The following is a 13384-nucleotide window of genomic DNA, read 5'->3' on the forward strand; positions in this document are numbered from 1 at the left end:
ATTAATTAGTACTCCATTGATTGAGAATGAGAAGCTTAGTAAAGATGATGGAGCTGCCAAAGTTGATGAAGACCTGTACAGAAGTCTTGTAGGTTGTTTGATGTATCTTACAGCAACAAGGCTTGATATTATGTATGCTGTGAGTTTACTGTCTAGATTTATGCATTGTGCAAGTGAGTTGCACTTCAAAACTGCAAAAAGAGTACTCAGGTATGTCAAAGGCAATGCTAACTTTGGAGTTTGTTTCAAAAAATCAGAAAAATTGGAGTTACATGGCTATTCAGATAGTAACTGGACTGATTCATATGATGATATGAGGAGCACTTCTGGATACTTGTTCAACCTGGGTTCTGGATGTTTTTCATGGAATTCCAAGAAGCAAGATGTGGTAACTCAATCTACCGCTGAGGCAGAATATGTTGTTGCTACGACTGCTGTTAATCAAGCCTTATGGCTTAGGGAATTGTTAGCTGATCTAAATCAAGTTCAACAAGAGGCTACTCAAATTTTTGTTGATAATGAAGCTGCTATAGCTATTTCCAACAATCCAGTGTTTCATGGGAAGACTAAGCACTTCAAAATTAAATATTATTTTCTTCGAGAGGTTCAAAAGAATGAAGAAATTGTTCTAGTTCATTGCAAGACTGATTATCAGATTGCAGATATTTTTACGAAAGCCTTGTCCAAAACAAGGTTTGAATGCCTAAGAAGACAGTTGGGGATCTGCAGTAAAAGTGGCAAGGAGGGGTGTTGAGATATGCCAACTTTTCCTACAGATTTTATCAGATTAAGTTTGATATCAGAATAATTTAGTTGGTAGAAGAATAAGTCTTATTGTTAGGATATTTGCTAATCAAAATCATATTGGTTTGATAACAAATATTTTAGTTAAGATTTGCTAGGTAGAAAATCATGTTATCAAATAGTTTTTGTTGAGATTTTCTAGAGAATTGTTAGCTGAAATTGTTTTAGTTTGTTTCTTTGTAAACACTATAAATAGGGTGTTGATGAATGAAGAAATTAAGTTCCTTTTTTTTTGGCCCTCAATATAGTCTTGATATCTTTGTTTATACTTCAAATAACCAACATCAAGAGATCCATATGTCAGTACTAAATTTATCCTAATAATCTCGCATCATAAATTTAAAGTTGGGTCGGACAGAAATTCCTCTAGGAAAAAGGGTAGCAAAATTTTTCAGTTGAAAATAGTTGAGAAGTTAAGAAAGTGTTGCAATCCAAATCAAAATGGAAAAGACAATATCCAATTGTCGATTCGATGTGGCCTGAAGTAGGGTAGAACTGCAATCACTATTAAAATTTCCCAATTAGATGCAGTGAGCCATACCATCACAATGACTGTCCAAATATTGTCTCAATATTGTTCATGTAGTTATAGATATTGTTCACTCACATAACTTGGTGCATGAATTATTAGGATCAAATCTAATCTCAAGAACTATACATCCACAGGTCCAAATATTCACCAAGCATGCATGCCACTGCACATTCTATTACAATTTAAATGAATTCTTAACGAGCTTGCATCAAAGTAATTGTCATTTCATCGACCGATACAGCTCCTATGCTTGCAGATGACGAATATGGAAGATTACTACCATTATTAACTTTTTTTATGACAAATGCAGGCTGTTTAGGAGAAACTGAAGGCAGCGCCGTTCCATTTGATAGCATGGAAAGTACTTGGGACATGGTTGGCCGATCACTCGCCTGTTCTTGAACGCACAAAAGGCCAATTTGAATGCATCTCAGTACTTCATCTTGATTATACGAGTCCCTCATTGATGGATCAACTATTTCCAGGGCCTTATCTTCTTTCCACAGATCCCAAACCTGAAGCGTAGAATCAAGCACATATATCAAAAAACAGAGAGTTTTCCTTTTCGTCAATCATAAATATGTTAGCCATGTCATCGAATTAGATTTCATGACTGCAGAATTATGCAAGCATGCTTACATATCCAATCAAATTGATAGCGTTATCATGGAAATAACTGCTATTCTTTCTGCCGCTGATAATCTCCAAGAGCAAAACCCCATAACTGAAAACGTCTGATTTATCAGAAAAGAGCCCTTGCATTGCATATTCTGGTGACATGTACCCACTGCAATCACACATATATCATATTAATTAGTCCTATGCTATTGCAAGTAATCTCTTCATATTAGTATTCATTCCAACTTCAGTACTCTGCAAACTGATGATCAGACTCAGAAGTAGCTGACTATTTAAAAAAAAAAAAAAGAATCAGAACACTTACTAGGTTCCCACCACTCTGTTTGTGTTAGCCTCCATTTGACCTGCTCCAAATATTCTAGCCATGCCAAAGTCTGATATTTTTGGCTCCATACCAGCATCTAGTAAAACATTGCTTGCTTTCAGATCCCTGTGGATAATTCTTAATCGCGAATCGCGGTGAAGATACACAAGTCCCCGAGCAATGCCTAGTATTATTTCAAAGCGTTTTCTCCAATTGAGCAATGCAGCTTTTTCTTTATCTGGACAATGCATATCGACTATCCATCACATTTTCATTCAGCATCTTAACATAATTCTTATTCAAATTGAGGGGTGAAAAATAATTTCTCAAGGCTGAAGGAAGATTGATGAACAAATATAGGGCGGCATGCAATGCCACTTTTCCGAATTGTAGAAAGTTATCATCGTTTTGTGCTTGTACCAAATGTTTTTCAATTTCAGAAAATGAGAATGTGCGACCACGTATGCACAAGATGAGTATAGTACTGCTGATAGAAGCATACCGAAGATGAAATTGTCGAGTCCCTTATTTGGCAGGTATTCATAAACTAGCATTTTCTCATCTTGCTGGATGCAACATCCCAAAAGCTTAACAAGATTCCTGTGCTGTAGTTTTGCTATCAGTGTAACTTCATTCTTGAATTCCTCAATCCCTTGTCCTGAACTTTTTGACAATCTTTTGATAGCTATTTCTCTACCAGTATGCAGTCGACCCTGAAATTAGAATCTAGAAACCAATAGGTTATCTTGTCCAGAAGGTAGCAAAACAAATGGAAAACTGAATTTATCATGGACAAGGAGAAGTCACCATGTAAACTGTTCCAAATCCACCCTCTCCAAGTTTGTTAGCAAGGGAGAAATTGTTGGTTGCTGAAGATATGGTTCTTAGGTCGAAAACCGACAAATCTGTATTTTCATCTATTTCCTTTGTTGTTGAAGAAGCTCCGTAGGACGGTCTTGGACTAATGTTAAAGCTGAGCAGCCGCTTGATGTACTGTCTTTTACCTGCCCTTATACACAAGCATTTCAAGAAGTCATAATGGAATTCAGAGAATTAGAAGAAAAATTCTAATCGGTAATGGTTGGTTTAGTTCTCTAATTAGGATTGAAGTCAAAATCTTGAAGCTTAAAGTCATCGTGTCATGATTTTTTGTACCCTGAACTTTGAAGAAAAGATCAGAAATTTCTGAGCTTTTAAGTATGTATATCTATGAAGCAGAATTTTACTGCCAAATCGATCTTGCAATAGAAAGATACAAATGCATTATTGTAATTCAAAGTAATTTGTTTACCTTTTCTATTCTTGAGTACCACCCATGACAAAAATAGCAGTATGAGAACTCCTGCTGCAGATGCTACAACAATGATTACCAACTTTTTGCTCCGCGAGTCCTTTGAACTCTTTAGAAATTCAGCTGCAAAGATGGAAAGACCACTCAATTGATTAGCTCAGCATGTTGCAAACAAGTCCAATTTGTAAATATTTAAGATTAAAAAACCTGGGAAGTCCCTAAACTATTGTCGTTATCTATTTTTGACCCCTTATCTAAATTTTGCTTTTGATTGGCCCTTAAACAATTAAAATCACATACTTTGAGGACTTCGGTGACTTTAGACATAAATTTAGCCGGATTTAAAGGGCTTTTTTGTCAGTTCACAATTAAAGTAATGGCACCAGCATTAGAAACCCTAAAAAAAAGGCAATCCTTCAACGACTGCTAAAGGATCTGAAGAAGAAGAAGAAGAAGAAGAAGGACAGGGTGTAAAAATGAAACTTGAAAATGCATAGCCAATAGATTGTACATATGGATATTGGAGTGTCTCTTTTGTTATTGGATTAAAGGTAGCAACGGATGATTCGTTGTCCATTAGCAATGAATCCTCCTTGGAATAGCAGATTGCATGATCTTTTAGTGCCTTGGGAACTGAAAAAGAGTACTTGGCATTCCACTTGGAATCAACAAAGCTGTAGAGTCCTCTTGATCTTTCCAGGAATATTAGACATGGAGAGAATGTGTTGGTGGTCCTCATCGGAATGGTGGAGTCGCAGAGGCTGTTGACACATCGGAAGTTTATACAGCCAACAAAAGAAAGTTTTCTAGCAGGGAGAGCAAGTATTTTTGAAGGGACATCACACAACAATTTCCTTTATTTTGCTTCTCCTGATCTATTCCCCACCAAACTCTTCACCTTGATTTCCTTTTGTTCCACCTCCATCCGTCCTCTTAGTTGTTCTTCTTCTTCTGATTTCCCAGAGATTCTAACTATTTCTTGCTGATGATTACTAGTGTCTCCCCTATGATGATTATCCTTAAAAAAAAGCCCTAAAAAGAGGCAATCCTCGATTTTTTACAGGATTTTTTGAAGAAAATCTAACGGTGTTTTGAAGCAATTGAAGGGCCGCCTCTTTTTAGGGATACTAGTCCTGATACTTCAATTGTAAACGGATCAAAATACCCTTTAAATCCAGCTAAATTTATGCTTAAAGTCACTAAAAATCCTTAAAATATGCAATTTTAATTGTTTAAGGACCAATCGAAAACAAATTTTAGATAAGGGATCAAAAAGTAGACAATCACAATATTTTAAAGACTCCCCAAGTTTTTTACTCAATATTTAACTATCTCCTTTCCTAGGATGTCAATCATTCAGAGGAAAGAAAGTCGCGAAACATTGACTGCCGGGCTTGACTCCGAGTCCATTTTTCCTTTTTCCATATCACTTTTGATTCGTGTATGGAGTACGTTTTTATCAGTAATGAATTCGTCATTGACTTGATGTCAAAATGTGATTGAATCGTCTCTAGCTAACTAACTGACGAAATCTAGTGCTCCTAATTTTCTCACTTTTGAGTTCCTTTCATGGGAATTTAAACAAGAAACAACAAAGATTGGTAGATGAACAATTGATAAAGAAAATTGACAGCTTACCTAACTCCGCGGCTGTAAGTCTGATGTAAACATCCTGGCCTCCATTGGAAAACTGCCTGATATCTATCAAGTTCCCGTACCAAGTGATGCAGCCACTTCCGCCACGACTGATATTAGCACTTGCATAAGCTGTGCATGAACAATTTCTTAAGCACAAATCCTGGCACTCTTTTGATCCCACACCCTCATTCACTCTAGCATTTGAAGTGTCAGGAACCTTCACAAAGGTCAATTTTATGAATCCGTCAGTGCTGTTTCCGCACGTCTTTTCTCCTTGCTTTCTGGTGCACCCATTGATTGCATCCCTCAGATACCATTCACTTTTCACCTTAGGCACAAAACCTGGAAGACATTTACACTCGAATTCACCCAAATTGTAAGGGTCACAGTCACTGAATGTGCCACAATGGCTGTAATAGTCGCATTGATCCCTGGGGGCAGACCAAAATTTGACCCAGCTATGCTCACCTCCTTGCCAAGTTAGCCTCTCCATGGTCCCTGATTCATTTAATACTAATCTAGAAAAAATATTGGGATCGTGAATACTATAGGAGAGGCTAACTCCATCATTATTATCGACATAGCTAACTGTGAAGATGAACTTTGAAGTCATGTCTGGTACTCCACTCAATTGGATCCCATTCCATGGCCCTGTTCGCCATAGCCGGTCTGATCGTTTGTACAAAAAGAATTGGGGTGAGCCATTTAGCTCCATGTTGAAACGAAAATCACCCGTCCCAGGATCATCTTGTGACTTCCAAGAGGTCAGGACTGTCTTAAATCCAGATGTCCGGTTCACCCCAAGTTTCATGTGAGGAAGCAAAGTATTAGTGGGAAAATCAAAACTTTGCCATGCTACAATGCTTCTGCTTTGATCTTGAAACAACATCAAATTCCCTGTTTCAGTGAGCTGAACAGAAGAAGAGCTAGTGGATAACATGCCTGAAACATTGGTGGACCATAGCAAAAGGTTGCTGGATTCATCGCGTAGAATAAGATTTCCTGATTTTTCAATGGATACAACTCCATTGGTGCCATTTACGGGACTGTCCCTATTGGCTACCCAGACAACAGTTTGTTCTGGAACTTTGTTGTACCAGATGCCGAGATATCGGTTTCCAGAAATTCCAGGGCTAAAGAAACCAAAAGCAAAGGAGTTTCCACTAGACACTAAAAGATCTCCATCTTTGAAAGATTGGTTTTGTGTGATGGAGTCCTTGGAAGTGCAATACCGGATAAGAATCAGGAGGAGAGAAGCCAACAAGTACCTTTTCTGGTGTTGCATGGTTCCTTCAAGGCTTCTTGCCTTTTGCATTTGGAAGTTTGAAAGGGAGTGTTGGGATGCCACTTTTTGTATATAGACTCGTCAATTACATGTGTTCAAGTGGTTGAGAAAACAGAATTTAAATAAAACAAAATCAAAATAGTATTTAAGGTGATTCTTGAAACATAGGCAGCATGCTAATTGAAAAAATGGTTCCCACGAGTTCACCAACATTTTGACCTCTTTACTTTGGATATTGTGAGCTGTATTCTGCAAAGTATTAATACTAAGCACTAAGCAGGACGCCCGTGCAAGTTCAGGTGTGCTTTCCTAAATTCCTTTCTGAAGTGCTCATAAGATATGGAGAGGGAAGTAGTCCGACTATAAGGTAGTGAGATATCTATGATCAGGTTTATGCTGATATTTTCACAAACGATACTTTTTTTTTATAATATAAGTGAAAGGGCTCGATACGAGACCTTTTATTTAGACTCTCTCTCACTCTCGCCACCCAATCCATTTCTCCCTTTATGACTGACATTAGAGTCTACTGAATTTTTTTTTTTTTTGAAAGTTTTAGAGTTTCTTTTAGTAACTTTTACTATTGACATCATTTTTGGGCTTTGTATTGGCAGCAAGTATGAAATTTCCAAAGAGCTAGTATCAAGTATTCAATGCTACGGTGATAATCATAAGCCTCTCTTTAATTAATGCAATGAGGTTCATCATATTTAATTAATTGATTGATACGTACCACAGAAGCATTGGTACCAGCTGGTAGATTTTTCAACTTAAAAAAAAAAAAAACTTACTCAAGTGTCCGGTTTCTGCAGGTATAGTACAAAGGTAGCATTTTGTGAAATAGAAAAAAGAGGACGTATGGTAATGTAATGTGCACGTATTTACCTTTGATTTTGCATTTCGCATTAGAACAAGTGTCCATCAAACGTTGAAGAGTCAGAATCACATTAAATTCGATGTATCTGTTTCCTTTAGTACTGACTTTTGCCTCTCAGTGTTACTTTTGCACCATTTAATCCATTTTTGCTTAAGATCACCATAAAAAACTTGATTAAAATATGGGAAATTACTGCAGCCCCCCCCTCTCCTCTCCTCTCCTCTCCCTTTCTAATTTAGAAGCACAAATGCTTTTTCTGCAATTGTATCAGTCACTTGCCATTTCTCCTTAAAGTGATATTCTTGAAATTCATAGTCAAAACTACACATGAACATTAGATCACATAAAAGTACAATAGTTGCACTCTGCGTACAACTATGGTAAAAGTTGCAATGAATTTTGGTTATCTACCCTCGAGTACAGTGACAGTTACGTCACTGGTTGGGCGTTTTTCGACTGGATCTTCAGTATCGTACATACTCCTCTCACCATAGAAACCTGCAGGCTGTTTGGGATGGGGTAGCACCATATTCGCACTATCCAACATCAACACCACAGAGGACATGGTTGGTCTGTCTTCAGGGCAGCGCTGCACACACAAGAGGCCTACTTGGATGCATCTTTCTACCTCTACTCTGTTAAATGACTCTTCCATCAGCTCATCTATTAGATGGCAAGCTTTCCCCTCACTCCAGATTTTCCAGGCCTGACGAGCATAGTTCAACAACAGATAAACGGAATTTTTTTTTTTTTTATATGCACAGATTATTTGTCTGTAGGAAGGAAAATCTATGAGCTTACATGTCCCAATAGATTAAGGTTGTGATCAGGATGATAGAAATCTCTGTTCCTTCTGCCACTAACTATTTCCAAGAGCAATACTCCAAAGCTGAAGACATCTGATTTCATTGAATATAGCCCATTGGTCACGTACTCAGGTGCCATATAACCACTATGTATGTTTAAAGAGTGTTAGAAGTCACAAACGAAGAAAGAAGTGTTCGCTCAAGGAAGACTCTTAAGGCCAGGTAGATTATCAAAGAAACGATAAGCATGCTTACTGAGTCCCGATAACCCTGGTGGTTTTGGCTGAAAGCTGCTCCTCTCCAAAAGCTCTTGCAATCCCAAAATCAGAAATCTTGGGATTCATCTCACTGTCTAAAAGAATGTTGCTAGCTTTCAGGTCCCTGTGAATGATCCTCAATCTTGAATCTCTATGAAGGTAGAGAAGCCCCCGGGCAATCCCAATAATAATGTAAAATCGCCTCATCCATGTAAGCTCTTTCCTTGTGGTACAATCTGCGGCAACTTCTAATCAGATGACCAGATAGCCTTCTAATATAGAGGAGGGCATCAGGAAAAACAGAATTTCTGTTTCTTCAAGTGGAATTCAATAAGCAAGAGAGTCTGAGATTGCTAACCATAAATATAGTTGTGCAAGCTTTTATTGGGCATGTATTCGTAAATAAGCATCCTCTCTTCACCATGAATGCAGCATCCCAAAAGTCTAACTAGATTCCTATGTTGAAGTTTGGAAATCAAGCTAACTTCATTTTTGAACTCAGTCAGCCCTTGCTTGGAATTTAGGGAGAGCCTCTTCACTGCAATATTTTGTCCTGTTGCAATTTGGCCCTGTAAATTGCGGAAAAGTTTTCCAAAGTGTCATTCCTGTTCAATGTGCACAGTTATTTGTACATTGAATTAGACCTCTGATCTCTCTCTCTCTCTCTGTGGACGGTGTGTGGTAACTACAAGAAAAACAACATTCCTGTTTGTTTATGATGACAAGTCCAGGATTGATTGCAGTGGATCTCTCTATCTATTTTACAGCTCCCTGTCTATATGAGCCCAATGAACTCCCGCCCTTTATATTTCTTAAGAATAGCTAATGCAGTTGCTTGTTTTAGTATACCTTGTAAACAGGTCCAAAACCACCCTCACCAATCTTGTTTGAGTCAGAAAACTGGTTGGTTGCTTCTGCAATGCTAATCATATCAAAAGTCGGTGATTTGAGCTCTCCCATACTACTAGATCTGGGCTCAGGTTTTCTTCCTACAACTGCAGTTTGTTCAACAATAGACCAAAAGTAGCATAGAAAAGGGCCTTGGAATCTCACATTAGATTAAACACATCAAAGAATTACCAGATAACCACAGTCAACAAGGTTCCGTGTAAGTGTGTTTATATGAAACTGTGTACTACTTATATGCCAATATAAGAGTTAAAAATTGAAATGCCGCAGCAAAGTTCTTAAAAAATTCTATACAGATGTACAAATTTGTTTCTGCCACCGGAAAACAGTAGTGTGAATTTTGTTGACATTAATAATTCAAAATCCCGTGTAATACATCATTTTGGTAAATCATATGGCAGTCACAGAAGGAAATTGACTGTCAGATTCAGGGTCTAAAGCCTGAAACGTTAGGACCTCGTGGCCCTGACACAAATCAAGAGAAAAAGTAGGAAAGACATAGTCAAGGAAATGGGAAAGTTACCTTTGCTGTATAATTTTTTTCTCCAGACAAGATATAAGGTTCCAATAAGCATCGGAAATGTTACAGACACAGGAATTGTTACCATCATGAGGCGTTTTTTCTTAGGATGTGACGATGATTCTACAACAAGACATGGTCAAAATGTCACCGCTAGAAAAAGGAACATCTCCAAATGTATATAGAAGAAATACTGCTAGAATACAGAAATAATACCAATATCCTCGGCTGTAACACGGACATGAAAAGTCAGACGATTGAAGGAATCATGCCTTTGTAAATCGAACAAATCCTCATACCAGAGCAAGCAATTACCATTCTCACCTCCACTGGAGTCTCCAGTGGAATAAGCTGTGCAGGAACAATTCTTTAAACACTCCTTTTGGCAATCATCGAGGTTCATATTAGAGCAGATATTGAAGGGCACCGTGTCAGGTATTTTAATTCCAGTCATCCTAAGAAATCCTTCATTCTGTGGACAGTTCAAGGGGTGTTTCCTAATGCAACCGTGTGATGAAACAAGCATATTACTATCTTCTGGAGCTTTAGGCACGAAACCTGTTAAACAGCTGCAGGGCTGAGAAGTGTATGATGTGCATATAGCATTTGGACCACAGCTGTCGTAATTTTCGCAAGTTTCACCAGGATGAGTGCGTATGTCAAACCACACAAGGCTTTTGTCGTCCCAAATGAAGAATCCAATGGTTCCTGTATAACTCAAAACTACAATTGAGAATTCGTTATTTGGATCAAACTCACTGTAAGCCTCTTCTGGAGTAGATATGAACTTGGGCTTGAAGAAAACATTTGGTCTCACTGAAGTTCCATTTAAAATTTGAAGATCGTATGATCCACTTCGGAATATCTTTCTCGTTCCCTTTTTCAAGTAGAATTGGGGAAAGATGCCGCGATCAATAGCAAAAGAGAATTCCCCAGGAGAAGGGTCTTCTGCACTCTTCCAAGATGTTAAATTCCTGTTTAAGCCATTTCTAATATCCCATCCCAGTTTCATGCCAGCTAAAAGTGTATCTGAAGGATGATCAAAGCTCTGCCAAAGATAGGTCTGATCAGATTTAGTATCACTTTCATACCGAAGAACGAGATTTCCCGAGTCCAGAAGCTGCGCTTGGGTAGCTGTCGTGGATATATTTAAGATATTTGTAGACCATGCCTTTTTTCCCTGGGAATTTTCAAGTATCAAGTTGCCATCATTTCCAATCTTCAAAATCCCAGATGCATCATTCAGAGGAGAGTTTCTATTGGCAACCCAAACCACAGTCTGTACTGGGATATCATTAGGCCATATCCCCAGGTACCGTAAATTAGAGTTTGGAGGAGTAAGAAAACCAAGCCTAAATTTCTTGCCTACAGATGTTAAGCTGGAGCTATCATTGAAAAGTTGGTATTGACTGAGCCTGTCATTTGCTGCCAATGTTGTTGTTGGATACAAAACCGCAAAAGAAATCTGGCACAGTATGTAGAAGAGATGGCGTCTAGCGAACTGCATGATGCTGCTTATCTAGTGAGCAGTCATCAAACTGTGCTTGAACTTGGAAGTTATCGTCAGTTCAAAAGCTAGAGACCGATTCTTAAGGCCATCCATTTCAGAAATGGCTGAGGCATTATTAATGGTACAGTGGGAAAAAAGGAAAAAACTGTCAATTTATTGCTTTTTGGCTTTGAACTAAGCTCTATCTTTACTTAAAGTCTGATAGACAAGGATGGTATTGGAGCTTTATCAGTCAAGCCGGATGGGTACTCAGTAGTTGGTAGTATCCCCTCAATACCCAGTTAAAAGGAAAACAATGCCAATGCGGTTGGTATAGGGTGCGGTTGATGGACAGGATTAATCTGCACAACATTAAAACATAGACGGGGGGAGATGCGAAGAAGATAGGCGGCATCATTTTGGGTAGCAAGGAAAAAAATAAAACGAAACAAAATTAAAAGAGCCAACTCCGCTCAATTCACCGTTAGTCAAGTCCCACAACAATAAGGTTTTCTTCCATAAGGTTTCTTTTCTGGGCAAATTACACTTTACCCTCCTATGGTTTAATATTTTTTTATATAACTCTCTTATGATTTCAAAAATTATATATAACCCTTCCATGATTTAGATTAAAGTATCAAAGTAATGGAAATGATCATTTGTAACGGAATCACCTAAAATATAAAAAATACTCTTATATAAAGTAGAAAATGGTTTATTAAGCAAGGAGAGTCAAGTGTATATTTTGAAAATTATAAGAGTTTATATGATAAAATATAAGATCACACGGGATTAGTGTATCATACATTTATAAAGGTAATATTGACATTTTAAGATTCCGTTATGAATGATCATTTCCGTCATTTGACACTTTAATTCAAACTATGAGAAGATTATGTATAATTTTTGAAACCATAGGGGGTTATGTGAAAAATTGCTAAATCACAAGGAAATAAAGTATAATTTTCCATTCTTTTTTTTTTTTTTGATAACTCTTCCATAAGCTTTCAATGTAAATTTCACAAGGTTGAGACTTGTTTCCAATATTTTTTTCCCTCCAGTTTTGCCTCTATCTGAATGGGAAAGTATGGGACCTGCCCTAAAGTAAAAATATGAGAAAATCAATCAAAATATCTCTTTTATCTCATCAAATGAACTTTTTTTCTTTCATTTTTAAAAGGAAAATTTGACCATTTGGTCCCTCACATTTTCTGAAAAAGATTTTTAGTCTTTCAAATTCAAAATCAGTCAAAATAATTCCATAGACATAAAAAGAAGTCTGTCTATTTGATCCCAAAGCTTATTTTCACTCATTTCTCTGACCAAAAACCATATGCTTGCCTCGTGTGCTCATTCCTGTGAGCATGGTTTGTGCTTGAAATTATGAGCAAGTGAGGGAGATGTGTGTTTTTTGGCTAGAGAAGTGAGCAAAAATGAGTTTTGGGATCAAGTGGGCAGATTTTTTCATATTTAAGGGACTATTTTAGCTAACTTTGAATGTGAAGGAGGGGCTACAAAATTTTTTTTTTTTTTTGGAAATGCGAGGGACCAAATTGAAAACTTTCCCTTTTTAAAATACTAACTTTACTCCCTTGCAAAGTCAAGTTAGTAAATTTTGGTCCCAATCTAGGGCCTTGTTTGGCAAGTAAGTTTTTTAGGTGTTTGTCTAAAATTTTACTGTAACTTATTGTACAAGTTTTTAAAAAAAAAAATTTTGAAGTGTGTTTTTTTTGAATATTTTGAAATGTATAGTTTAAAAATTTTGGAAGTTTTTTGAAGTTGCTGTAGATAAAGTTTTTAAAAAACTTGTAGCAGGCAAATTTGGAAAAAAACTCAAGTGCCAAACAGGGCCTAGATTTTTTATCATTTTTTACTTTAAATTCATCACGTGACCTACGCATAATCATTTTTTTAGTGACAAAAAGGTTAAATCCCATTTATAATTAAAAAATGATTCTATTTATATTCATTTTTGCTTCTAAAAGAGTAGGATATGGCACAAACCATATTATTTTTGCTTAAAAAAATGGGGG

At 37.1% G+C, this 13384-nt stretch overlaps 2 protein-coding genes across 3 annotated transcripts; both read right to left on the reverse strand.

The window, feature by feature from the left end:
- Positions 1–1330: 1330 nt before the first annotated feature.
- On the reverse strand, positions 1331–6586 carry LOC113725883 (G-type lectin S-receptor-like serine/threonine-protein kinase RKS1). Its single transcript, XM_027249296.2, has 7 exons — positions 5209–6586; positions 3571–3693; positions 3087–3283; positions 2782–2992; positions 2280–2517; positions 1976–2123; positions 1331–1851 (listed from the first exon to the last, which is right to left on the reverse strand). The coding sequence occupies exons 1-7, from the start codon at positions 6521–6523 to the stop codon at positions 1531–1533; spliced, it is 2553 nt and encodes an 850-aa protein (XP_027105097.2). The 5' UTR covers positions 6524–6586; the 3' UTR covers positions 1331–1530.
- Positions 6587–7767: 1181 nt separating this feature from the next.
- LOC113725882 (G-type lectin S-receptor-like serine/threonine-protein kinase At4g27290) lies at positions 7768–11683 on the reverse strand. 2 transcript variants are annotated; one of them, XM_027249291.2, is made up of 7 exons: positions 10079–11683; positions 9866–9985; positions 9283–9422; positions 8792–9002; positions 8432–8669; positions 8172–8322; positions 7768–8076 (listed from the first exon to the last, which is right to left on the reverse strand). In XM_027249291.2, exons 1-7 carry the CDS (start codon positions 11367–11369, stop codon positions 7774–7776), a joined length of 2454 nt encoding a protein of 817 aa, XP_027105092.1. In that variant the 5' UTR covers positions 11370–11683; the 3' UTR covers positions 7768–7773. The 2 variants fall into 2 exon arrangements, with proteins under 2 accessions (XP_027105092.1, XP_027105091.1); XM_027249290.2 differs by having other exon boundaries at positions 9283–9428.
- Positions 11684–13384: the final 1701 nt, after the last annotated feature.

The sequence above is a fragment of the Coffea arabica genome, chromosome 2c, assembly GCF_036785885.1.
Source record: "Coffea arabica cultivar ET-39 chromosome 2c, Coffea Arabica ET-39 HiFi, whole genome shotgun sequence".
NCBI lineage: Eukaryota > Viridiplantae > Streptophyta > Magnoliopsida > Gentianales > Rubiaceae > Coffea > Coffea arabica.